Source organism: Camellia sinensis, chromosome 2 (genome assembly GCF_055761805.1).
Source record: "Camellia sinensis isolate YWXY chromosome 2, ASM5576180v1, whole genome shotgun sequence".
NCBI classification, from domain to species: domain Eukaryota; kingdom Viridiplantae; phylum Streptophyta; class Magnoliopsida; order Ericales; family Theaceae; genus Camellia; species Camellia sinensis.
The window spans coordinates 23369083-23394870 of record NC_138962.1 but is presented as its reverse complement, the minus strand read 5'-3'; the positions used below and the strand labels follow the sequence as shown (position 1 = coordinate 23394870).

Below are 25788 nucleotides of genomic sequence, written 5' to 3'. Positions count from 1 at the left end.
ACTTAATGTTTTTAATATTTTAAGTAATTTTTTAAATTTTTAGATATATCTAATATAAATATACTTAGAAAGTATAATATTTGTGAAAAGAATTTATAAAAAATTGATTAAATACCAAAAATATAAAAAAAATAAAAATTCATTACATTTTTTTTTTGTATTTTTGTATATTTATTAATTTTTTAAAGTATTTTTTTACAAATAATTTACTATTTAGATATATTTAAGTAACATACATTTAAAAAAGTAAAAAAATTACATAAAATTTTAAAAATATTCATAAAAACAAAAAAAATACAAAAAATAAAATACTCTATTTTCGGAAAATTAAATTGAGAAAACTAAAACCAAATACTCCCTCCGTCCCAACATATTAGTCCCTTATTCCATTTTTCATTGTCCTAAAATATTAGTCCCTCTTCAAAAATCAAGTACAAAAATAATGTAAATTTCCTATTTTGCCATTCTTTTAAATTAATAAACAATATAAAAAGTACAATTATGACATTGATATTCTCAAAAAATGTACTATCAAAAGGGTAATTTTGAAAAATTAACTTTTTTCAAATGCAATAATTATACTACCAAAAAAAGTTGAATTTCCCAAAAGGAATCAATATTTTGGGACGGAGGGATTACACTTCTTTGTACTATACACTGATCCCTCGACAGAGCGACTCAACCATAACACCGCGAAACACCATATCAGTCTTCATCTCTCTGAAAATTAATAAATTTTTTTTTAAAAAAAAAAATCGTCATTAATCTCACTCTTTTAATCTCTCTCTCTTTCTCGATTGTCTGTCTGTGCATGTGTTTGTAATCTTCAATCGGTCCATGGCGAAAGCCCGGGCTACGAGACGAATCCTTGACTCATACTCCGTCAAAGGCATCAACAAAACCATCAAAGGTAAGCTTCTCTTTCTCTCCTCTCTCTGTTCCCTCTCACACTTTCCCGGAAAATCTCATTTTCCCGGACAATTCTCTCTGACTTCACCCGCCGCCCTCGCTAGCTGGCGATTGCGTTTTGATGAGACCTTCCGACTCATCGAAGCTTTCGTACGTGGCGAGAGTTGAGCAGATCGAGTCCGACAGCAGAGGCGGCAACGTTAGGGTTCAGGTGCGGTGGTACTACCGGCCGGAGGAGTCGATCGGCGGCCGCCGCCAGTTTCACGGCTCCAAGGAGTTGTTCCTCTCCGATCACTACGATGTGCAGAGCGCTGATACGATTGAAGGAAAGTGTACGGTTCACACATTCAAGAGCTACACGAAGCTTGATGCTGTTGGCAACGACGATTTCTTCTGTCGTTTCGAGTACAATTCGTCCACCGGGGCATTCAATCCTGATAGAGTGGCCGTGTATGTGATGTTGATTCATTTAATTTCGAATAATTTGATCAATTTGCAGTTTAATTTGATGTTTTGATTGTGTCCTGAATGTGAAATGATATTCAGAGTTCTTGTTTATTGGTTAATTGAATTTTAATTGATAAGATTTGGAGGGTTTAGGGGCAAGATTAGGTTATTGATATATCAACTCTGAATTCAAATTGAAAGTTAATTTGTGAATTTGACTGACTGTTTAGGGGCAAATTTAGGTTATTGATATATCAACTCTGAATTCAAATTGAAAGTCAATGAGTGAATTTGACTGACTGCCAGTACAGGATTAGGGTTTCCTTGTTTCACATCTTGAAACTGGTATATTAGTTTATTTTGTCTATTTATACTTCTCAATATGTGAATTTGGTGCAATTAAATTTCAAAGTGCATATTCTACGCTGCTGATACTTAACTGCCGTGGGATGATTAATTAGAACATCTCCAATCCTTCACCTTTTAAAAAATCATCTCCAATCCTTTCATCAAATGTTCAGTAAATCAAGGGAGTCATTTTTTTCCATCAAATTGAGAATTCATCAAATTTGAATTTGATGAAAATTTAAAAGACGAAGCAGTGGAGATGATTTTTGTTTTTTCATCATCAAATTTGATGAAAGGGGAAAAACTTGGGATAAGAGATGAATTTTTAAAAAGATTTTGATGAAAATTTGATGAAATGATTAGAGTAGTTCATATCAATTCAGGCTTTAATTGAAATTAGATTTGATAGCAAAACTTGGCGAAGGGTTGAAGATGGTCTTAGGTGGCCTTTGTAAGTAGATATTAGTTACATATTGAATTCGGTGTCTTGTCTTGAGTACACATATAAACTACTTTTGAATTGCTTTTTTTGAATTTATTAATTTCTTCGAATATGTGTCAATAATCTGGTTTGTCTTATTATTGTAGGTATTGTAAGTGTGAGATGCCTTACAACCCCGACGATCTAATGGTCCAGTGTGAAGGCTGCACTGATTGGTAAGTTGGTTGCTTTCAGATTTATTATTTCAGTAAGTTGGTTTCAATGTTCTGTGTCATTGCAGTAAACTCGTCCTCTTATTGTCAGTTTGTCATTATTATATTTCAGCAACTGGATATGTGTGAGTTATTGCCATTGGTAACAAAATTACGCATCCATTGTTCGGGGTTTTATGGGGTTAGGTTTACACACCAGAACAGTTGATAAAAGTGCAGGAGGTGGTTACTGGATCACAATTTACTTAGAAAAAAGTATACTGATGTGGGGCTCTCCCTAAATGAGAAAGGATATATAACTTCGTCTAATAGTATACAAAATTCTCTTTATAGAACTCTCTCATCATAAGTTTTCCCATTATCAACTTTTTCTGCCCCTACTTGCTCTCTCTGTGTTATTTTCTTACTTTGGTTTTATAGTTGTAAGATCAGATGAAATTTTCAATAATTGCAACCTTAGTTAGCACTGAACTGCCAAAGCTGTGATTTAACTTAAAATATACCAGTAGAGAAGGGATTGGATCTAGGGTTCAATTCTTACTATTTAGTTTTTACTACTAACAAAAGAAAAGAAGGCTGAAAATTAAGCAAATGGAATGTTTTTATTATTGTGTTTATGCTAAACCTATAAGATGCATGTTTAAGGTAGGGTTCAACAACGTTTGTGATCTTAATATTGTATCCAAACTTGCATGCTTAGAAAACATACAAAGAATCTAAGTGCAAAACCTATTTAGTTTTGTGTAAAAACCTGCCTCCCTGCATTTATTATTTATAGTCAGCCAAATATTGGCTTGGACTGAATTGGATAATCCGAATTGTTGAAATTTATCCATGACGAACAAAGTAGAAGAATGGAAGGTTATTTTACCTTAATAGAATTAAATGGTCAAATCTTTTAAACAAGTTAAATATTTCCAGTCTTGATATCCTTTCAGTCCAGTCTTTTTTTGAATTAAGTCAATTTTGGCACACCACCCACTGATCAGCATTCAGGGGATTGAGATATATGGGTTAAGGGATGAACTGATTACCAGCTGACTCACCAGACCTACTTGGTTAGTGGTTTCACAACCGCTTCATACCAGCTAATTTTTTTTTGAATTCTTGGTGTGGATTTGCACCTTATGATTGTTAAAACTAGCCTTAGTGACACCTTATTAAGTTGTAGTTTGTTATATATATATAAAGAAGAAGCTGCCCTATAAACAAAATGAAACTGGAAGATAAAATTATCCTTTTGTTATACAGTTCCAATGGTGAGACCTTGTAAATGCATTCAATTTCAGTCAACTATTTAAAAAGTTATTTGTTCAAAAATAGGAAACATTTGAATTTAAGGGGAGAATTCATGTTAAAACAAGAACTGGTCCTAGTGCATATGTTGCTTCATAGTTAATTTCCATGTTCCTATGTGTGTTTCGTGCACTTTATATGCCTCCCGACAGTTTTGGTTATTCATTCAAGAAATTAAAGGTTGTCGATTAGAATGTTCCTTTTATTTAGGTGTGTCAATATTTGGGCTTTATAGATCCTCAGTTCACACTTTTGCTCTGGATGGTTCATGGATCAAGAAACTAGTTTACAAAAACTGATGTTTTTAGTGGCAGTGTTTGTATGCATCAAGGATAATAACAGACAATTATTCCTTAATCATTTAAGGAGGCAGGTCTTCTACCGCAAGTAAATACACTTCCCATCTTTTAACGTGAGTAAAATCTTAATATAAAACATTTTAATAGGCAGGCCACAACTATAAGCTAAAGATATGAGGTTGTTCCTGGTGAAAAAATGGAAATGGAAATGGAAAGTAAAACAAAAATGATTTAAAATAGAACTTTGTGGCAGAATACTATTTAGTTCATATTTGAGTTGCAGTTGTGATTTGTGTGAATAAAATGTCAATATACATTTATATTTCAAAAACCCTCTAGGATGCACTTTATTTGCATCTCGGTTGACTTGAGCCCAGTTTTGGAGCTACCATTAGGGCATAACTGCCACGTGACATTTGTCCGTTGTTATATGGTTCCCATCAAATGTATCCAATTTGTGAGAATATGTTGTGAGCTATAGATTTTAAACCAGTGCAATCTTCGGCATATTGCTTTTACTTCAGGTTCCACCCAACTTGTATAGAAATGACCCCAGAGGAAGCCAAAAGACTTGATCACTTCTTCTGCCAAAATTGTTCTTCTGAAGATCAAAAGAAGTTACAGAATTCTCATGCTACTTCCCGGCATTCAGATACCAAGGTATTTGCTCTCTTTTTCAATGTTCTTCTAGATCTTGGGGTTTTTTATATATATATATATATTTTTTTTTAAGAAGCTGACTTGCATTTCTTTTTGTAAATCAAATGCTATGTCTAAATCTGCCCATTGAATAGAAAGGTCTACACATGGCTGCCGCAGTGGTAGTTTAAATAAATAAAAGGGCTCTAATTTTGTCATGTGTCGTGATTCTTCTTAAAGATGGGTTTGATTTCATGGACGTTAAGGTAAAGTGAGCAATATAATAGCTTCCTGTCAGGACACACTGGTCTTTAATAGGGAAGTTTCACTTTAAAAACTAGCTTGTGCCCTTATTGCGCATCTACATCATCACATCCAGCGTTGAGTACACGTCATTTGGCTTAACGTATGTGTTGGTAAAGTTTCCGTTAAGCTTAGATCGACATAGCCTTAACACAAATTTCACCAAACAACACAATGATCGTGCAATTGTGTTGAGGTTTTATGTCTTGAAGGTAATGGCAAGCAAAAATAAAATATAATAGAGTAAGAGAGAAGAAGATGATGAAGTAAAATGATTGAATAAACAATCAATTACAAGTACAGTACATTAAAATTACTCCTATCTAAGTAGCTTTAGGGGGGTCTCACTTAGTTTCTTTTTGGGTTTCGGGGAATTCTCTATTTAAGGGGGTCTCACTTTTTTTGTTAGCTAGAGATTGGTTGCCGGTGTGTGATATATAGGCTTTTTCTTGAAATTATCTTGTTAGGGTTTTGCTCTTTGTATTCTCATTGTCCTTTTGGAAGAGGATGTCTCTTCCTCGCTTCCTTTTTTGATTTATCAATAAAGTTCTTTGTTGTTGATCCAAAAAAAAAAAAACTACTCCTATCTAAGTAGATCTACTCCTAGGATATAAAAGAAATAGAAATCAAGTTATGTATTTGATTTGTTGGAGATCTTACAATAGAACTACTACTAACCACCACCCAAATAACTACTAATTTCCTAAATTCTCCATTGCATTCTTGGATTGCCACTTGTCTTCCATCCCTTCAATCTTCATAACTTCTCTTACAACTTCTCCTAACCTCCAAGGGATCAAGGGAGTGCTGTCATGCACTAATAATACCAATAATAATAAAAAACTAATAATAGATGTGGTTATATAATCTCTCATGGCTTAAATCGACAAGAAGTAATTTATGGTGCAAACAGTATGGCAATGCAAGAAAAAGAGAAATTTAAAAACAAATCCATTCATGAGAAGCTAGAGTTAGAGAGGAAGTTGTCTAAAATGGTTCAGGTGTAGAGATGATTATTGCCTTTTAAAATAAGAATGGCTTGATTTAAGTGTCATGTGTGTTATGGGGGCTGCCCCAACCCTCAATGAGGCCTTAGGAGAAATCTCGATGAGAGGCATTAGTTTACTAAATAATATTTTCCATTTTTTATAATTACAATTGTTTGATTGTAAAATTTATTGTTCTCTTCTATTCTTATAATTAAATTTGAGTTATTCACGGACTTTACTGCTAAGGCATTTTTGACAAGGAGAGGGTTTTTTTTTTTTCCTTCTTGTTGGTAGCTAAGGAAATTTTGTTTTTTATTGGGCCTTTGAACTAAGAAGTGTTCTTTTTAAGCCTGTACTATCCAAAGTTTTAAAAAGCTTTACTGAGGCTTGTCTCGATGCTCACTTTGAGGCAAGGTTAAGGCAAAACGTCTAAAGACTTTGATTTTTAAGCTTTACTCCCCAAAGGCTTGCGCACACAGTCTGAGACATGCGCCTTAGGTGCATTGTGTATGCTTTTTACACATAAACATGCGAGGAGTACGCATACGAAGAGTTTGTCATAGGTTCTTGTCAAACTTAGTCTAGTAGATGATTTAAACATAAAAAGTAATTTTGATGTATTTATTTGTTGTTTTAAAATATTTAAATTATTTACTAAATATAAAACTTCAGAATTTAAAATGCTTATGCCTCAACGGCTTAAGGCTTACACCTCACATTAAGCATTCTCCTTTAAAAACTTTGCTACTATGGAGGGCATTTGGACCAAGGAGATTTTTATGAGGCTTTACTATTGGGGACCTTTCAGGAAAGTGAGGCCTTAAGCGATGGCCTTAATGGCCTAATGGTTGGACTGGAAACAATAAAGGCAAAAGCTAATGTGTTGTCAGTAGAAATGATTCATGTAGTTGACCCTAAGTAGTTGGGACTTAAGGCTTTGATAATTTTGTTTGTCTTATTATTTCTTTTGTAACGTTGGCTTTGTCATGTTGGATTAAAGGAAGAACCTTAGTGATCTCTCTTGTACTAACATTAAAAATGTTAACTTGATCAAAGTTTGTTGACAATTTTTGTTTATCATTGCTCTCTCTCTCTCTCTCTCTCTCTCTCTCTCTCTCTCTCCAAAGCTGAAAGTTATTCTAGTCATATGTCTTAGGAGACAAGGCTGCTTTACCAGATTGTTGCATGTTCACATGGGTCAATACCATCTTAAAAAAAGACTCTTCTTTATTTAATATAAGCTGCACTCTAATCTCTGACCCTTTAATGAGGGGGTAAAATAGTCTATAGTGCCAAAAGATTATGCTAATATTTGTTTGAAAGAAAGGAAGAAGCCATTTTCTTGTATTTGCAAGCTGGCACTGTGGGTTCTTGGAAGAAGATAATGATAGAACATAGAAAAGGCATATGCGAGAAAGCAATTGACACAGGGAATCACCTAATTATTCTGCTCAAGAATGAAGAACTGAAGTTTCAGAAATCAATAGATGAAGCAATAATAATTGCTTGCATACTCACTGAAATTTCTAATGGATACTCTTGTTTTGGAAAATTGAGAATGGCTAGGACTCTAGTTATATGAGTTGCTGATTTTGAGAGAATCCTTCAAGCTCTGCTTAAAAGTGACAGCATTGCAAATTCATCAAGATCTGGAGGCTTTTGTCATTGTTATGGGCTTATGTTGGTGTTGAGGGCATGGGCATATGCCCTTCGGCTTCACGAGGCATGCTAATTATCCCCAAATTTCTCCTTTTTTTCCTTTCGAGTATTGAAGTCAAATTTTGAGACTTTTCCCACGGTGGGTATGTCAAATTGTCATTGGGTGGATTCGTCAATTTGTCAACTGTGAAGCTACTTTCTCACAAACATTATTTAATGGAAATTCCTCACCCCTCCACATGGTTGCTTTTGTGGTTTTTCCTTCGTGTTTGTAGCTGCTCATCACTGTTGTTCTTCCCAAGTAATCTTTCCTCATTTACATTCTTGTTAGCTCATTTGTTGGCCATTTGGAACATGAAAAGGTGGTTTAGGGGGTGTTTGGCGTAACCTATATAAGTGCACTTATTTGGTTCACATCACTTAAAAAGTCAAAAAGTATACTTTTTTAAATCATCCAAAATATCGTCTTAAATTGGTTGTAGTTACTCAAAACTTGGAGCGGAAGAAGGGTGTAGATTCTTGAACGAGAGAAGGATCCAATTACTTGGAAAGAATTGAACAACGATCTTGTATTACTAAAAACACCAAAATTCTGCCAAAATATATATATTTTTTTAATACATATATATAGTCTTTAGCACTATTGTTGTTAGGCATTCATTTTCTGTTGAGGATGGCATTCTGTGTGGTGGGGAAAATGCTTCTGGATTTATATCCAGGCCATCTGAATGAAGAATGGGGAATCTAATTCCTCACTCTCTGCAGGTAACCCTGCAAACTGCATTGCTTCTATCAGGTCATCAAATTGGACTAGGTGTTGAGCTCATACATCTCGTTTATGCATATGGTTCAATCTTAGTAGCAATAATAATATACTGTGTATTTTCAAATTTGTGCCAAAACAAGTTCAATAATGTGTCAAGTCATATGCTCAGTCATTATCATTCAAATATTACTACTACTGCATAACATTCATGTTTGATATGGGTATTCCCAGGTGGATACAAAGCGCCGTCGGAGGTGATACGACATAAAACACCACATCGTGAGGTAGACATAAATTGAAGGAGTTGTTGGGGAGCTAAGTAAGGCTTCAAGCAGAAAACACATAGGCAAATGTTGTCTGCATCACAAGCAAAAAACTCTTGTTATGTACATCTGTTTGGTTCAGGGTTTTCCTTCCAAAAAGTTGAGGGTGTGTTTGGTTGGTTGTAATTATTAAATGTAGATTCTTTGTTTCTGGGGTATTATGTTTCACTACTAGGGGTTTTCTGTGTATCTCATATCAAATAATTTAACTTAGCAGCAATAGATAAAGAGGTCTTTGCTTGATGCTTTATTTGACTGGAAAATCAGGCTTGTAGTATCATTTTCATTTTCTGTTTCTATTTCCTGGAAAATAAAATAAAATAAAATAAACCTTGTTTTGCCAATTGTTTTTCGAAATCTGTTATCAAGAAAAATTCCTAAAATGAAGATATTCTTAGGAAGCACCAAAAATATTTAAATTTCAAAAAATGTTTTTGCATAAAAATCAAGAACTGAATGAAAACTACAAATGCTTTTGAACTTTCCATTTATTGTTTTCAAAAAAACACATAAAAAACGAAAACTAATCAAAATAGGCCTGTTTCACTTGTCTATTTATCATGTTATTTATAAATTTGTATGCAATTAAATGTTATTATAAACTACCTTGAACTGATCAATTGTGTCTGAGTGTACATAAATATTACAAAGAATTGATTTCAAGTCTTGATCGAGTTGTAAATGCAAAAATACAAAGAATTAAATTCAAATCGCGATTGTTCTGCTTCCTAAACAGTCCGATACAATTTAACAGTAAAATTCTTGTATTACACAAATTTGTTCCCATTTCCACAAAAAATGGCAAATTCATGCAAACAAAATTAAAGTTCCGTTGACATTCCATTAGTTTGATTTCAAGCTTTTACCTCTGAAAACGATTCTCTCTCAACCCGTCTTAGCTCTCTTCCATATGATAACCGTGCCACCAAAATCAGACGAAGCCAACAAGTTCTCTCCGTGGTTCCAAGCAATACCTATAACGGGATAGCCATGTCCCTGCAATCATAAATGTCTTAATAATCATTGGAGAAAAAAAAAAAAAAAGAATAATAGAAGAAATTGTAAATGTTGTCAATCATTAAAACTCGGTTTGGTAGTGAATAAGGGACCTGCAGCTTGTTTACACATGCATGCCTTGGCCGTGTTAAGTCATAGAAATAGACGTTTGCATCCTCACTTCCAACAACTAGATGCACAAAACAGATCATGATGTCAAGAAGATCAATAATCATAACTATTCCATAAAATTGCAAAAGAAATGAGAATTATGAAATTTGTAAGCGATAAAACTGACCAGACAACATCAATTTCAGGCTAAGCTTTCAAATAATCATATATACTGATCATTTTATATAATTTCTTCTCTTGACAACATTTCAATCAAAATTTTGAGATTTTTTTTTTGAGACAAGACCATGGCACGCTTCATCTCCCAACCATGAATGAAACATAAACGGATGAAAATCGAGAGGGTAATGAAAACAGAAGCAAGCTCACAGATTTCAGGATTGGTAATGTTTCTGAAGTAGAAATTCTAGATGGATCTATCAGAACAAACAAGATTACAACGGGAAAATCTCCCCAAAGCAGGAGAAGCCACATCTATCTTGAGAGATGGCTATCCGAAAACAGCAGTCAGATCCTCTCACAGCTCTTGCATCCCAGGGCCATGTTTCCTCTTGAGCTTCTTTAAAAATCTATTCAAGTGTATACATTTATGCTCAAATTTCTGGTAGGCAGCTATTGAGTTGCAAGTTTTTTAAAATGAGAGAGAGAGAGAGAGAGAGAGAGAGAGAGAGATTCAAGTGTTCATTTAATCCAAATATAATGGACAATGACCGAATAAGCAAATTAGTAAGCAGCAGTCGAGATAGATTGGTTCTGTTAGATTCTTTCATGTTTTACTGATAAGTCTAAATCGGCCCACATTAGAAAAAGGGTCCTTCAATGTGAAACAGTTAAGAGAGTAGAACTACTGACTTCAAAATTGACTTACAAACCTATGAATTCTCCTTTTTCAAGGGAAAGCAGAGGGCAGAAGGAAGCTCTGATACTGTGTAGTCGTGGAGCCAATTTTAGTGAGCATCGAAGAGTCAAATAACCTTGTATCTCCAACGAAACACTACAAAATCCAAAATGCGACTTCCTCATCAATGCTTCACAACTAAGACCAGAGAGAGAGAGAGAGAGAGAGTTGCCAATCAAACCTAAAAAAAGATAAACTTCCATCTCGAGTAAATGTCAGCAACACAGGGCCTCGTGCCAGCAGAGAAAAGGTTCTATACTGCACAGTTGTGACAGGAGATTTGCGCTTGCTTCCATTTCGATTGCGATGAGACCGGGACAATACACCTGTGTGTGAGTTCATAGAAACTGTGTATACACATCCCTGTACAATTTACCAGTTTGGACGATTTTTAAGACGAGATATCAGAGTTCACCAGACAAATAAGATGACAAAATGAATGTAAAACAAGCAAACCTGAGCGTCCCCACAGAAAATAAGCTGACCAGTGTGATCATGGTCCATAGCAGTAACCTCATTGTCAAAGACAGTTTTATTAATTACTCTCCCAGTGCTGAAATTGAACACCTGGAATATCAAATGTAGAAATGCTACCTATGAGACAGGTAGATTGAATGAATACAGTCTGATGAAAACTGCCAGAAGCGGCTACTATTAGTATCTTACACACCCCTCCGCAAAACCACACATCCTCATATGGTGCATGATGTAGCACTTAGTTTTACACAACACTTTGATCCCACTCATGGGATTCAAGAGGTGGCTCCCATCATGTATGGCCCATAAAGCTAAAGGTAGGTCTCACTTTTATTTTCACTGGAATGAGATGGATTGGTTTTGTTTCTCTTCTATGTTTTGTTCAGTTAAGTGAGCATCTCAGGTGGCCCATTTCAGGTCATTGGTTGGGGTGCTACGAGGAGGGTATGCATATATATTCTTAATTTTTATGTTTCTATATATATATATATATAGATAGAGAGAGAGAGAGAGAGAGAGAGAGAGAGAGTGAGGGACTCTTACTATACCAACAGAAAAACAAAAGAGAAAAATAAAAAAAAGTTGAAAATCTAAGTTTCACTTAAATGACATTCCAGAAACTATCATGCAATTTTCATAAAGATGTGGTGTGCAAATATTACAGTGATTTCTTTGTTTGCATTGCCAACGGAAAGGAAGTTGTTATTCACCTGCACAAAATATGACACAGGGAAAGCAAAAGTTAATGACCAATTTAGTGAAACTGACATACGAAAACGAATTAATTTTTTAATAAAAGCATTAAGTCCAGATAAAAGCATCAAGTATTAAAAACATTATCAAGTATACTTTCATAAAGAAAATGACATATAACCTACCAAGCTAATCATAGATATTGAAAAAGGAAACCCTTTCAGGGGAAAAAGCTAAAGGAGAAATTAAAATTGTTGGGAATATGCTATTTTAGTAATTTTTTGACTTTTTACGAAAAGATATGCAGAAAAGTAGAGAGAGTGATGTAACAACTTATAGTGACTTTTTGGATTTTTGGCTAAAACTGCAGGTTGCCAAACAAGGATTTGAGGAAAAAACTTGGAAGTCAAAAAATAGCTAAAATTGTATAGAATTTTTAAGACAATCCAAGAATTTGCATAGATGTCAAAGAAGATATTTAGATGCAGCAGTTAAACTGTTTTACATGAGGAAGATCATGCGAGCTAGTGTTTACTTACGGGATGGAATCGAATACAAAGTTGAGGAGAGACTCCATATATCACCCGAATGCAAAGGCCTTTGGATATCTCCCATATTCTCACAGTTTTATCCATTGAAGATGATGCAATATATTGATTGTTCGATGTGAAGTCAAAATCTGAAAAGGACTAGCATTAGGACACAAACAATAAGAATGGTGATAGTAAAATAATTCTAATCAAAATCAGAAGCCTTGTATAAATAATTAGACACATCTGGTCAACCAGTTGGGTTGATTTCGTTCCATCCACAAATTGGTCAGTTTGGCTCTAGGTCCAAATATTAGGAACCAACCAAGTTCTATTTAGTTGTGGGTTTGGCTCTAACCCAAATCAAACAGACTGATGTACACCCTAATAAAACATTTCTTTGAGTTAAATCATTATCTTGCCATATGGCTACTACATCAAACATGTTTAGCATGCAATAATTAGCCAATATTTTTCCATGATATCTATTTGCGAGACTTTTCATGTTGTTCGTTTCTCAACTTGTTTCAGATGCTTCAATTTGTATCCATAATTTGGGGAGCCAAAAACTCTACCTGTGTAACAGAACTTTAAACATGATCATACATATCATCTAATCCTTCCCTATATATATGTGCCCAAGGTTAGATTAGTTTGGATTGATTTAGTGGAAATGTCTAAAAACTTTTGTTACCACATTCTATAAGTTGCAGATAGGCTCAATTTTATACCATAAGGCATAAGGTCACACTTAACTACTATTTTTTTTTTATTTTTTTTTTCTCTAGATTTTTCAAATAAACAAGCAAACTTTAGTTGGCAACAGCAAAGTGATATAAGGAACACAAGAAAGGGATGATACCTAGCACTCCCATGTATAATACATTTCACCAAACATCATTAGAGTATTTATGGTAATTTACATTATTTGTACTTGAAAATTACATCAAATCGACATTTCAAATAAAAGTTAAAGGAGAAGCAGAGCTGCAAAATAGGAACAGCACAGTGTAAATGTCTAAAATAGGTTAGATTAGTTTGGATTTGTTTAGTGGAAATGCATAAAAACTCTTGTTATCACATTCTATAAGTTGTAGATAGGCTCAATTTTATATTGCCAATTTTATACCATAAGGCATAAGGTCAAACTTAACTACTAATTTTTTTTTTCTCTCTCTCTAGATTTTTCAAATAAACAAGCCAACTTTAGCTGGCAACAGCAAAGTGAAATAAGGAACATTTCACCAAACATCATTAGAGTATTTAAGGTAATTTACATTATTTGTACTTGAAAATTACATTAAATTGACATATTTCAAATAAAAGTTAAAAAAAGAAGGCTGCAAAATCTGAACAGCATAGTGTAACTACAGAACAGAAAACAGTGCTCAGACCTAGTACTCCTATCTGTCTAGTGTTCCACCAAGATCACATAAGTATCTAAGGATAATTTTATTGGACACAACAATCAAGAAGTTATAATATATATATTTCAGAAACTTGGCCAAGAGCAAACTACAGATACAACAAACATCACCATAAGAATTAAGAAAAGCCTACAGAATCAATACCAGTTAATCCAACCTGTGACATCTTTTGAATGCCCTATTAACTGGTTGAGAACTGCAGGTGGATCAGAGACAGTGCATACAGTCAAGGTACCATCTGATGCCCCATATGCAAGTAGATCAGAACTCATTTGCCCAAACTTCACAACCGTAACTGAAAACAAAACTACAAGGTTAATCACTGTGATAAAACAAAGAAACATGCTACTATGCAAAATGATGGAAAATGGACATGAAAACAATCTAGAAAGTTACCCATGGCCTTGCATTGGTCAAAGATGCAATGCATCCCCACAAAGGAATATCCAGGTTCAGCTTTTCTACGTGGGTGATCACTATCACTTGCATTTGAGGCTTTCGAGCTGAAACTTGGACTATGACTCAAAGCTTGACTGCCACTTCGTAGGTCCTGTGAAGAAAGTGAACATGTGACATATTACAATTACATGGAAACAAAATTAAAACAAAAACTGTCCTGAGCTGTTGTGTTTTATGGATATGCAACTGTTGTTTCGACTTGGAAAAGCCTCATCCCAACTGACCCTAGACTTCTTCTCAAAACTAAGGTCTGAGTTCTATTAAAAAGAAAAAGGAAAGAAAAAAAGAAAAATATTTGCACATGAAGGCAAGTAGGTTTAATTACTTAACAGTATATACTTGGCAGATTGCAACCCTTTTGTTTTGGTAAATCCCTTGGTTGAAAACGACTTCAATATTTGATTGTTAACATTATGGAATTCCCACCACTTACAGATCATAAAGTTTACAGCAAAGTTTGATCAGAATCTCAGACACATGCCATGATAACAGGACACATGATACAGGAGCAAGAGCCACGTGTTGAAAAAGTGTACTCCATTAATCATGTCTAGATACTTTGGCACCAGAAGACAACCATTTAAACCGAATATAGAGTATGTCATCATAATTAGCAACTGATGTCCTAACTCCAGACCACCTCAAATTAGCAGAACAATTAGCAATTGAGATTTAATCACTACGAATGATTTCTACAGTATAAATGTACAATAACCATCACAAAAACCCAGATTATAACATAATGCACTCCAAGCATTGTAGCTGATCCAGATACTCAATTCACACACACACAGACAGTGGCATACAACAATCAAGATCATTATTTGTCCTATCAAGACAAAAAAATACACCTCACAAAATCACACGGAAACACCAACAAGAAGAAGAGAAGAGGGAGGAGTTGAATTTAAGACAGTAAAAAGCAACCATATTTGCAAAATTTTTCTCTGCAATCAATGCATAAGCATTCTTAAATAATAGATTGTAGGTTTGTTTTCTCCCACAGAGAGAAACTTTGTTGAATAAATGTACAGCAGAGAGAGAAAACAAAAGAGGCAATATGTCTTGCAATTTAACCTAAAAAAGTAAATTTTGAGAAAAATTATAGAAATGAGGCATACCCTGATAGGACTCCAGCTGTCCATCTCAAAAGAAAGAGAGAGTGGACCTGGAGATGATATCCATCGCCCACTGATGCATCAACCAGTAAATTACCCTGATGTCAGAATTGTATGGAAACATGAATTTAAATAATAATCATATCAGAAAGATGCACAGTCATAAAACTTCATCACGGTTTATGAACACATGAGAAAAGAGAATGATGTTTTGAGTACTTATAAACTTGGTAAAACAAAAAGAAAAAGAGCCTGTTATCAGTATGACAGTATGTAATGCATCTGTGATCATCTTTAAAAAAAAGAAAAAAATCTCTTATTTTTGAAGAATAGTTCTACTATCTCCTTCCTTTGACTCATATCAGGAGATAAAGATTCTCAATTGTAGCAGTTTGAATAAACAAAAATATGACCTTTGAGACATTATACATTAAATTGCAGCACAAATTAATGTATTCAAGATTATAAATCTAGAGTTTAGGTTGTTTATGTTATGTTTGTTCAAAGATTTTCATCACTTAAGTGCTTCAACTCAATCTGAATCTACAGTGATTATAAATTTCATTCATTGTAAAAATAATAAAATAATAAAAAAAGAAAAAAGAACAAACATGCAAGCACGATTATTAAAATTCTCATTTTTAAGATGCAAATTTCAGTAATCACTATGATAATCATTTCGCTATACTTGTAAACATCTAGTGAAATTTCAGCAACCTTTGTCCAGGAGAACTTGGGTGGCTAGGTATATGCAAACTTTCCCAGTTCCTCGGCCTGTTAATATAATTGCGGAAGGCCACATAACCTTTTCCATTGCATCTCCAGTCCTTCAACACAAATTAGTGCAATAAGTCATTTTTGGTCCAAGTCAATGCCCATAAAAATAAATATATTAATAATAAAGCTCACATTGTTCATTAAATGCTTGAAAAGTTCTAGTAGTAATGCTTCTAACCATTGGAAATGATTATACTGTCAAATAAATAATACTTGATGAATCTGTAATCTCTAATAATTGACAATGTTTTAACAGCATCTTGGTTTAGTGCCAAATACAAACGTCGTGAATCATGATGCAGCCAGGTAGGGACAAATATTTGAAAAACCTAATCTAAATTTCATTTTGATCTAATAGCAGTTCCAGATAAGGGTATTTTGTTAGTCTCAAAACTCTTGACTCTTCTAGAAGTTTAGGGACAAAATTGACATTAAATAAGCCTTTCAACAATCAGTGGGTCGCATAAGCCTCACAGACTCCAGATTATTTCAGGTGGTCTAATTTCATGAAAGTACAAACTAAAAATGACAACAATAGTTATGATTCCTATATATTATAAATGAAAACTTCACGGGAGAACGCTTAAAAGATATATGTGTCCATCGCTTAGGTATTCATAAAACACATCACAATCTAAAAAAAGTAGATTTATACCTATTAATCTCTCTTCCCTTGGTTTTTTAAATTTTAGGAACTCTAAAAGCCATACCAAATGAGTTTGTGAAGATATTTTTAAAAAATATATTAGGAATTTTGATTTGCACTTCTTTTCCAATATATAAAATATAAAAAATGATGTCTTATTATTTTGAAAATAGAATGAAATATAAATTATTTTCAACAAAAAACTAAAAAGTTATTATTTTGATGTATATATAAAAATATTTATTTATTTGTTGTAGTATCCCAACTGTGTTGTATATCATTTTTTTTTTTTTTAAATTGTCATGTTTGCGTGTCCGTATCATGTCGTATTATGTTTCCTCTCCAAATTCATGCTTCTTAGCACCTGATTTACCATAGTAAATCTTTCAACACATCGGGAGATATCCCTTCATATTTGATAGGTCTCATTTTACTTTATATGGCTAAATGCAAGCCCATTCCTTAAATGGAGCCATTGTGTAAACTAGGGGACTTCACCATATTTCATAGCAAGTGATCAACTTTAAGTTTCTCTGAAGTGACAAAAGGCCAACTTTTTAAAATTAATTGAGATGGCTTCATTTCCTTAAATGACTCCATTCATGATGATAGATTTCTATATTGGAATCCTATGTAAACTGTCAATCTATTCATTCATTCATAGTTATAGGGATTCAAAGTCCATTCAATTCTTACCCTAATAATTTCAATAAATTTTATAAAAATCCTATGATATTACAAGTTACAACTTATTAGATCAAATTCATGGATAGATATACGTGCAAGCATAAATATATATGCACATAAGCCCTTACAAATACGCACAGTGAAATTCTTAACCATTTAGATGATTAGATCAGTTGGCCACAAATTTTTTTTTTTTTTGTTGATAAATATCTGTTGGCTACAAATTTCCTATCCTATCAAAACCTAAGCCAAGGTTTTGTTGATCAAAGAGGCATAGAAAGATATACACGAGATCTCTATGTAGAAACTCATACAAAGAAATTGAAACTCTTTGCATACAGATGTAAGAGAGAAATAATACTTTAAAATACTAATAATAAAATTCCTTGCTCCCACTATTAATTATTAATGCTCCTGTCCTAGTCACAGCAAAGAAACAAAAGAGTGCAAATACACAGTTTCTTCTAAAATATATTGCTATAATTAGGAGTTATTGCTGTTTCGAAATAATGTTCCCTAATATGTAATAATTCTTGGACACATCTGCAATGGTGTAAATAAGCTCTACCAAAGAGGGGAGAGGGAAATAGATGAGCAGTCTAAAACAACCTTCTATGAGCTTCAGTTGCCACCCAAAAAACTGCCTTCTTGTCACCGAATTTTAGTCAGAAAAACCGCCTTATTAAAAAGGAAAATTCTATACATACATTTTTTTTACAAACATTTCTTACAAAACTGACATGGCATACAGTGAGAAAATTTTGGAAAATAAGACCAATTGACTAACATGATAGGTGCCACGTCAGTTTATAAGAATTTTTTTTGAGTTTTGTTTGCTAGTTTGTATGACACTATATGAAGAAATATTTATCTGGCTATGATGTCTTAACATAAAAGGCTGAAAACTAGTGTCTTTTATAAGATCTATAAGCTCAAAAGAATCAGCCTCAACAATGGTAAATTGGTAACATGTGCCCTGAGAGCCTTGAATATCATCAAACAAGCTTCTTAACAGAAAAAGCCCCTTGATCAGAAATAATTCCAGCAGATCTCCAATCAATTACACTATCTCTGATCACCAGACAATTTGCATTCAACCAATCCAACTAAATGCAAGTGAAAAATGGGAGTTCTCCGTATTATGAAAAAATACACAACCAATCACCAAATCTCACCGCAATATAAAATAAGAGGGTTCACTTTCTCACCATTTTCCACTTAAACTTACAGACCAAACATGTTAAAACATTTTACTTTCTTATCAATTCTCAACAAATCATTCAATCCAAACGAACTATACTACGTCATTTTGCAATCTTACATCCAAAATCACTTAAAACTTACAAACCAAACATGTTAAAACATTTCTCTTTCTTATCATTTCTCACCAAATCACTCAATCCATACAAACTAAGACATCATCTTGCTATCTTACATCCAAAATCTCTTATATCAAGTAGCTAGATTCACTTTCACTCATACTAATAACATCATTTTGAATATCACAATGCAATATCGTGGACATTAGATTGACACACTTCTATACATTCATTTTTTTCTAATCCAAACACAGATCTAAAATTACAAAACACAGATACAAGTATGTATATAAATCAAACCTTGCGTCGAAGAACACCAGATTGAGCCTTGCGATGGAGAAGAAGGCGACGAATTCCGATGTAATCGGCATCGGAGTCGGCAGGGGAAGGCTGAAGGACGCAGCTGAAGAATTCTGGATCTGTGAGGTCCTCTTTCTTCTTCTTCGTCTCCGCTTCAGACGAGCTCTTCTCGATCGCCTGCTCTGCCATTCTATGGAAGCTTCTGTGAATCCCTCATCAGCAACCGTTGATCAGACACAGTTCCTGCAGATCGCACTGATACATATATATATATATGTGTGTGTGTGTGTGCGCGCTTTGAGTCTTTGAGATCGGAGATTTGAATATTTTTTAGTATGAGAGAGTCCTGTAGATCAAGTTTTCGACGAAGAATTCGAGTTGTGAAAGAGTACAGAGACGAATCGCGTGACTGTTGTGTTGAGGAGGTTTTTTGAGTTTATGTTTGGTTTGGTTTCATTTTGAAGGCATCTATTATTTTATTATTTTTTTAAAGATTTAAAAAAGGTTAGAAATTAATTTGTTAAAAAAAATATAATTTTCTTGCTTGTTTTGGTTTTTTAAAAATATTTTTCAGAAATTCTATTTTTTATTTTTTATATATTTTTTAATATTTTAAGTAATTTTTTTAATTTTTAGATAAACCTAATATAAATACATATAAAAAGTATAATTTTTGTGAAAAAAATCTTTTAAAAATTTACCAAATACCAAAAATATAAAAAAATATAAGAATTTAGTATATATTTCGTACTTTTATGTATTTATTAATTTTTTAAAATATTTTTTTACATTTTTTTTTTACTTTTTAGATACATGCATATAAATAAATAAATAAATAAAACTTATAATTTTAAAAATATTCATTAAAAACAAAAAAATACGAAAAATAAAAAAACTTAATTTCAAAAAACTTAATCCAAAAATGTCAAACCAAACGCACGCATAAACACTATTATTTTCATACAATTTTAGGGTGATGATTGAGACCCCTTCCAATCACCACCCCACACACACGTGGCGGGTGGTGATTGGAGGAGGAAAAAAACAAAAAGTAGCCAATCAAGTGAAGAGAGGGTGAAGGGAGTGGGAAAAAAAAAAGAGATCAAAGTCATTATTGATAATTTTATATATTTTAAAGTAGAAAAATGCTTGGGAATCCCTTTTTTTGGAGACTCTCACAACCCTTTTTGGATCTCAATCATTGATGTATATGTAGGACTCACTCATGTATGTTTGGGACCTACACCATCAATGGTTGAGATCCAAAAGGGGTTGTGGGGGTTTTCAATTAAAAGGGGTCTCAATCATTGTTGTTTAAAATAAATAAAAAATGTAAATATTTTTTTAGTGTTTATTTTTGTTAACAAATTTTTTTTTTTTAATTGATGTATAAGTTAATATTCATTTATAATCCATGCTACATATAGTAATAAAATTTTAAAATTTTAAACATGGCTTATTAGTCTAAAATGTAAAAAAATACTTTTTATTTTTACAAATCAAAACTCTGTAGAATTTGTCTAGATGAATTGATTTAAAGATTTCAATTTAATCTGAATAGATTTTACAATTTGCTTCCTTTTAAGCCTTTTTAAAAAATATTTCACCTGTCAAATTTTATTTTATTTTTTTTTATACAAAATAAGATGGTTAATCTGGTCAAACAATATTTTTATATTTTGGAGTGGATTGGAGTTTGTTTATTTAGTAATTTTTTGATTTTTTTATAAAAAATATAAAATTAACATAACAATTTATAATAAATAAATACACTTATTAAGCGCATTGCCAAATATGATTGTCCAATGACGATTTTACATTATTTATTTTTTTATTTTTTTTAAAACACACTATCTCTTTAATTTTTATACATTAATTTATAAAAAATTAAAAAACATACTTATTTAACCCATCCTAAACAATCTCCTCATTGTTCATGGGGATCATATATGATTGGGTTTGGCGACCGTGCACTTAGTTCCATGATTTTATCGAAGAAAAGTCAAATTATGTTTTGGATCATATACGATTGGGTTTTGTGACCGTGTATTTAGGCCATGTTTGTTTGGGCGGACTGGATTAGCATTCCTATGACTAATAATTTTGGGATTACAAATCTGTTGGATTATGTATCCTATCTTAACTAAAAGTCAAGTTTAAAATAATTAGTCCGTACTTCAATTGTTTAACCAAACATCGGATTAATAATTTTATTGGACTATTAGTTCAATCCCAAGCTCATGTCCACCCAAACAAACATGACCTTAGTTCCATGATTTTAACGAAGAAAAGTCAAATTAATTTTTTTTAATTAGATTTAATTTGAAATTTGTATTGACTTTTAATTTTTTTAAAACTTTTTTACCTTAAGGCTAAGAAATCTCATTTAAAATAATTTTTATTATTATTTTAACTTTTGCAAGAAAAAAAAAATAATTATAATTTGAATATGATATTTTATCTTGTTAATTTTTTAATTTATTTTGTCTTTTTATAACTATTTTAACTTGATAACCCTTCTAACTTACATACCAAACGAGAGCTTAAGTCTCGTTTGGAAAGTAATAGTTTTAACTTAAAAGTTAAAAGTTACTAAAAAAATTAAAAAGACTATAACATATATCAAAAGTTAAAGATCTTTTTTTTCTCTACTTTTTGCACATCTTTTTATAAAAAATTAAAAAGTCATCCTAAATATACAAATATTTTTTATCTCATATTTTAATCAAAAAAATTAAAAAATTACTAAAATAACTTATTTCAGACGAGGCGTTAATGTATTAATTAGTTGACCTCGGGAAAGTAGATAAAACGTATATAATTAGCCACAAGGATGTTTTTTTAACAATTATCATTAGACTAGGTACAAAATCAGTGGCCGTATTTTAACCTCAATAGGGGGATGACTCAACTCAGGACCTCTCCAGTCTCCACCTAGGGACAACTCCATTCAGAACCTCCACTTATTGGTAATAGCACAATTTGAATTCGCCTGCCAACGTAAATTTCAGAACATAAATTTTACACTTTGGATCATTTACCATGTGTATTATCAAGAAATTAAGACAAAATGACATACCTGAATCCATTGATGAACGGTTAAACGGAAGCGTGATTATCAATGAACTCTTTGTTATTGATTATGTTATTGCCTTCTAATCCTTTCCCCTTTGATGCCTTATGTTCCTCCTTGAGAGGATTTAGGAAAAAAATGGCAGTGTTCTTATTTCCACCTGGGAAGGAATAGGGACCATAACTTTTTAAAGGTTGTAATTGGTTTTCAAAACTGAAAGGTTGTGGAAGTTCAAAAGGAATGAAAACCAACTTTAACCATTATTGGTTTTAATTTCTATTTATTGGTTTTCAAAACTGAAAGGTTGTGGAAGTTCAAAAGGAATGAAAACCAACTTTAACCAATATGTTTTAATTTCTATTTCTGCCCCTCATAGAAATAGAAATTATACAACTAGTATCTACACATTAGGTTCATAACACATATACCCTTAAGCCTATTAACTAAATTGAATCACTTAAATTGTAGGCTTCTTATAAATGATAACACCACATTTAATTATGTGGTCCCATTGAGACATTATCTAACAATTTCCCACTGGACCACATATGTATCCTGAAAAATGTGCTTAACTTTAGTGAGCTCAGAAATTTGTTATCATAACTTGAGGGTATCCAAACAATCTTGTCCATTAACTATATTAATATAGGATCAAAGCGGTCTTCGTTACATCAATTGTAACTCGACCCACCAATGGTCACGTATACTAATACAGCTAAATGACATAGATCAATCATGGATGCGTAGCATGGAAATTACATATGATGTGATCCATACATGCCTATTTCCAACTGGTCCTACTTAACTTTATTGAGATCAATACTTCACAATACGTAACAGAGCGTAATAAACTGAATATTTCATTTCTGCAGAAATTAATCTAATTACATAGATAAAACTCAAGGCTGACATAAAGCAGTAATATAAATACAAACTCCCACTAAACCAGAATGTTCTCAAATAGAACAACACCCATCTGAGCAGTGTGCTCATGAAAGACCTTGGGTGGTAGTCCCTTCGTAAGTGGATCCGCTATCATGGAGTTTGTCCCAATGTGCTCTATGGAAATCTGTCCACTCTCCACTTATGAGAGTTGGAACTTTCCATGGCTTGACGAAAGTTGATTGGATCATCTTTCGACATTCCATTTTCTACCTCATGTTCCTGGAGATATACAATATAATCATCTGAAAATGCAAATCTCCTTTCTCTGGTGGATCGCCTTAATGGCACAGATTCTTGAGGTTGAGGTTGTAGAGTTTGTTCCTCAGGAACAATTACCTCATCTTGAATGGGGGTTTGAACTATATTATCTTGAACAACATTGTCTGGTTGAGGATCCGAAATTACTTCTCGAGCAATGACAGGTATAGGAACCTGTGATTGGTCAAAAGTAGTAGTAGGAAGTGGGATTACTCCTGCTTCCTCCTCAAAGACAATGTCACTAACTGGATTTCTTCCCCCAAACTCAACATTCTCAAAAAATGTTGCAATTACCTCATGTTCACATTAAGTTATCAAACAGATAATCTCTAAATAAATTAATTTAATGACAACATCTCAAGATACCTAGCACAACATTAATACCAAGCCTTTGGGTAGTGATATTAACTGTAAGTGGTATTCTTGTTGTAATGATTAAACATTGACAATAAGTTATGTCAAATAACAAATCTATCTTTTGATGGATTTATTATTCACATTAGGTTTTCTTGACAATTGGCACATGTTTATCACCACAAAATGTGTGTGTAATTCTGCCAAGTCTTAATCATGTATTTGGACCGATAAATACCCACATGAGATACACAGACATGAACTTCAAAACATTCCATATAAAACAATCTAGACAAGAGAGATCACTTTTGTGACATCTTGTTTGAATTGACTTATATTGAGAGTGTTAGAAAATTAAATTTCTGTAGACGTTGTATGAAATTACATTAAATTTAAAGATTTATAAATTTGTGACCCCGTATATGTTATATAATCTGCAGCAATTCCAATTATATATATACATATATAAATAGAATTGACGGGTCCAAAAAACAAATAGTTTTTTTTTTTTTTTTATGATGTTCAAAATTAAACCGATCAAATCGCAAGATATATCTATATATATATAAATACATGATGTTCATCCATTTGAGAGAAAAAAAAAACTACCCACCGAATCATTTTACAATTTCAGAAAACAGATTGCCATTTTCACAGAACAAAACAGGAAAAAACAAAATTTACATCCATAAGAAAATTCAGAATCTGATTCCAGGAAACTAAATAGAATGAATAAAGCATATCAATTCTGATAAGACACATGATATGCATGCTCTGATACCAATTGTCAACATAAATTTCAGAACATAAACCTTACACTTTGAATCATTTACCATGTGTATTATCAAGAAATCAAGACAAAATGACATACCTGAATCCATTGATGAACGGTTAAACGGAAGCGTGATTATCAATGAACTCTTTGTTATTGATTATGTTATTGCCTTCTAATCCTTTCCCCTTTGGTGCCTTATGTTTCTCTTTGAGAGGATTTAGGAAAAAAATGGCAGTGTTCTTATTTCTACCTGGGAAGGAATAGGGACCATAACTTTTTAAAGGTTGTAATTGGTTTTCAAAACTGAAAGGTTGTGGAAGTTCAAAAGGAATGAAAACCAACTTTAACCATTATTGATTTTAATTTCTATTTATTGGTTTTTAAAACTGAAAGGTTGTGGAAGTTCAAAAGGAATGAAAACCAACTTTAACCAATATGTTTTAATTTCTATTTCTGCCCCTCATAGAAATAGAAATTATACAACTAGTATCTACACATTAGGTCCATAACACATATACCCTTAAGCCTATTAACTAAATTGAATCACTTAAATTGTAGGCTTCTTATAAATGATAACACCACATTTAATTATGTGGTCCCATTGAGACATTATCTAACATCGCCCATTTGGATTAGATGATGGGAGAGAAGAAAAGAAAAGAAAATAGAGTTTCTATGTTTTTAGAAAACTTTTATACTGTGTTTGGTTAGGGAATTTGGGGAGAGATTTAGAAAGAAAAAGGGAAAAAGTGTGTGAAAATAAATGAAATATAGACATGTTTTATTCACATTTCACCTACATTTTTTATTTTCCTTTTCAAATCCCTCCCCAAATCTCCTAACCAAACACCGCATTAGAGATCTCAAATGTCGGTATCACACTTATATGAGACATTTAATAAAGATTTTGATAAAACTTTTAAAATTTCTAACATTATTCATATTTTTAATGATCATTAGTTCTTTTCTAGTTCTCATGCGTGGCATTCATGGTTGTCTTTCAGTTGACGATGGAAATTCTAACTCAGACAATTTGGCAATAAATGTTGACACTTCAATATCAGAAAAGAAACTGTTGGGCTATTTCATACAATTGTCTTTGTGTTTGATTCTTTCTCAGGAATTCCAAGATGATTGAAACCATCAGAATCAATTATTCACAATTCCCTTTTACTGTCTAAATCTCAAAAGAACAAGCGAATTCATATTATTCACCACACTTTTTCAGTCGCAAATGAGGAGATGCATCAACAGCACTAGTTAGCAGATAAAAAGATGATACAATTGAAGTG

At 32.7% G+C, this 25788-nt stretch overlaps 2 protein-coding genes across 3 annotated transcripts; one reads left to right on the top strand and one right to left on the bottom strand.

The window, feature by feature from the left end:
• The first annotated feature begins 636 nt into the window (after positions 1-636).
• SHL1 (PHD finger family protein / bromo-adjacent homology (BAH) domain-containing protein) lies at positions 637-8895 on the top strand. 2 transcript variants are annotated; one of them, XM_028225856.2, is made up of 5 exons: positions 637-910; positions 1014-1359; positions 2293-2361; positions 4478-4613; positions 8541-8895. In XM_028225856.2, exons 1-5 carry the CDS (start codon positions 838-840, stop codon positions 8565-8567), a joined length of 651 nt encoding a protein of 216 aa, XP_028081657.1. In that variant the 5' UTR covers positions 637-837; the 3' UTR covers positions 8568-8895. The 2 variants fall into 2 exon arrangements, with proteins under 2 accessions (XP_028081657.1, XP_028081658.1); XM_028225857.2 differs by lacking the exon at positions 4478-4613 and having other exon boundaries at positions 655-910.
• A 311-nt stretch (positions 8896-9206) lies between these two features.
• On the bottom strand, positions 9207-19557 carry LOC114318202 (uncharacterized). Its single transcript, XM_082913933.1, has 12 exons — positions 19092-19557; positions 16080-16189; positions 15366-15435; positions 14182-14335; positions 13943-14080; positions 12368-12507; positions 11798-11845; positions 11115-11225; positions 10840-11021; positions 10633-10754; positions 9742-9818; positions 9207-9628 (listed from the first exon to the last, which is right to left on the bottom strand). The coding sequence occupies exons 1-12, from the start codon at positions 19278-19280 to the stop codon at positions 9518-9520; spliced, it is 1452 nt and encodes a 483-aa protein (XP_082770059.1). The 5' UTR covers positions 19281-19557; the 3' UTR covers positions 9207-9517.
• Between the last annotated feature and the right edge of the window lie 6231 nt (positions 19558-25788).

Bases quoted from the DNA above. Each gene is read 5' to 3' on its own strand.
- LOC114318202 (XM_082913933.1), bottom strand. From the start codon at position 19,280: ATGGCAGAGCAGGCGATCGAGAAGAGCTCGTCTGAAGCGGAGACGAAG. The intron at 14,336-15,365 runs GTATGCCTCATT...CTTTCTTCACAG, and splicing joins ACAGCTGGAGTCCTATCAGG to GACCTACGAAGTGGCAGTCA. The intron at 9,819-10,632 runs GTTTGTAAGTCA...TTGTGCATCTAG, and splicing joins TGAAAAAGGAGAATTCATAG to TTGTTGGAAGTGAGGATGCA.
- SHL1 (XM_028225856.2), top strand. From the start codon at position 838: ATGGCGAAAGCCCGGGCTACGAGACGAATCCTTGACTCATACTCCGTC. The intron at 911-1,013 runs GTAAGCTTCTCT...CGCCCTCGCTAG, and splicing joins CATCAACAAAACCATCAAAG to CTGGCGATTGCGTTTTGATG. The intron at 1,360-2,292 runs GTATGTGATGTT...TTATTATTGTAG, and splicing joins AATCCTGATAGAGTGGCCGT to GTATTGTAAGTGTGAGATGC.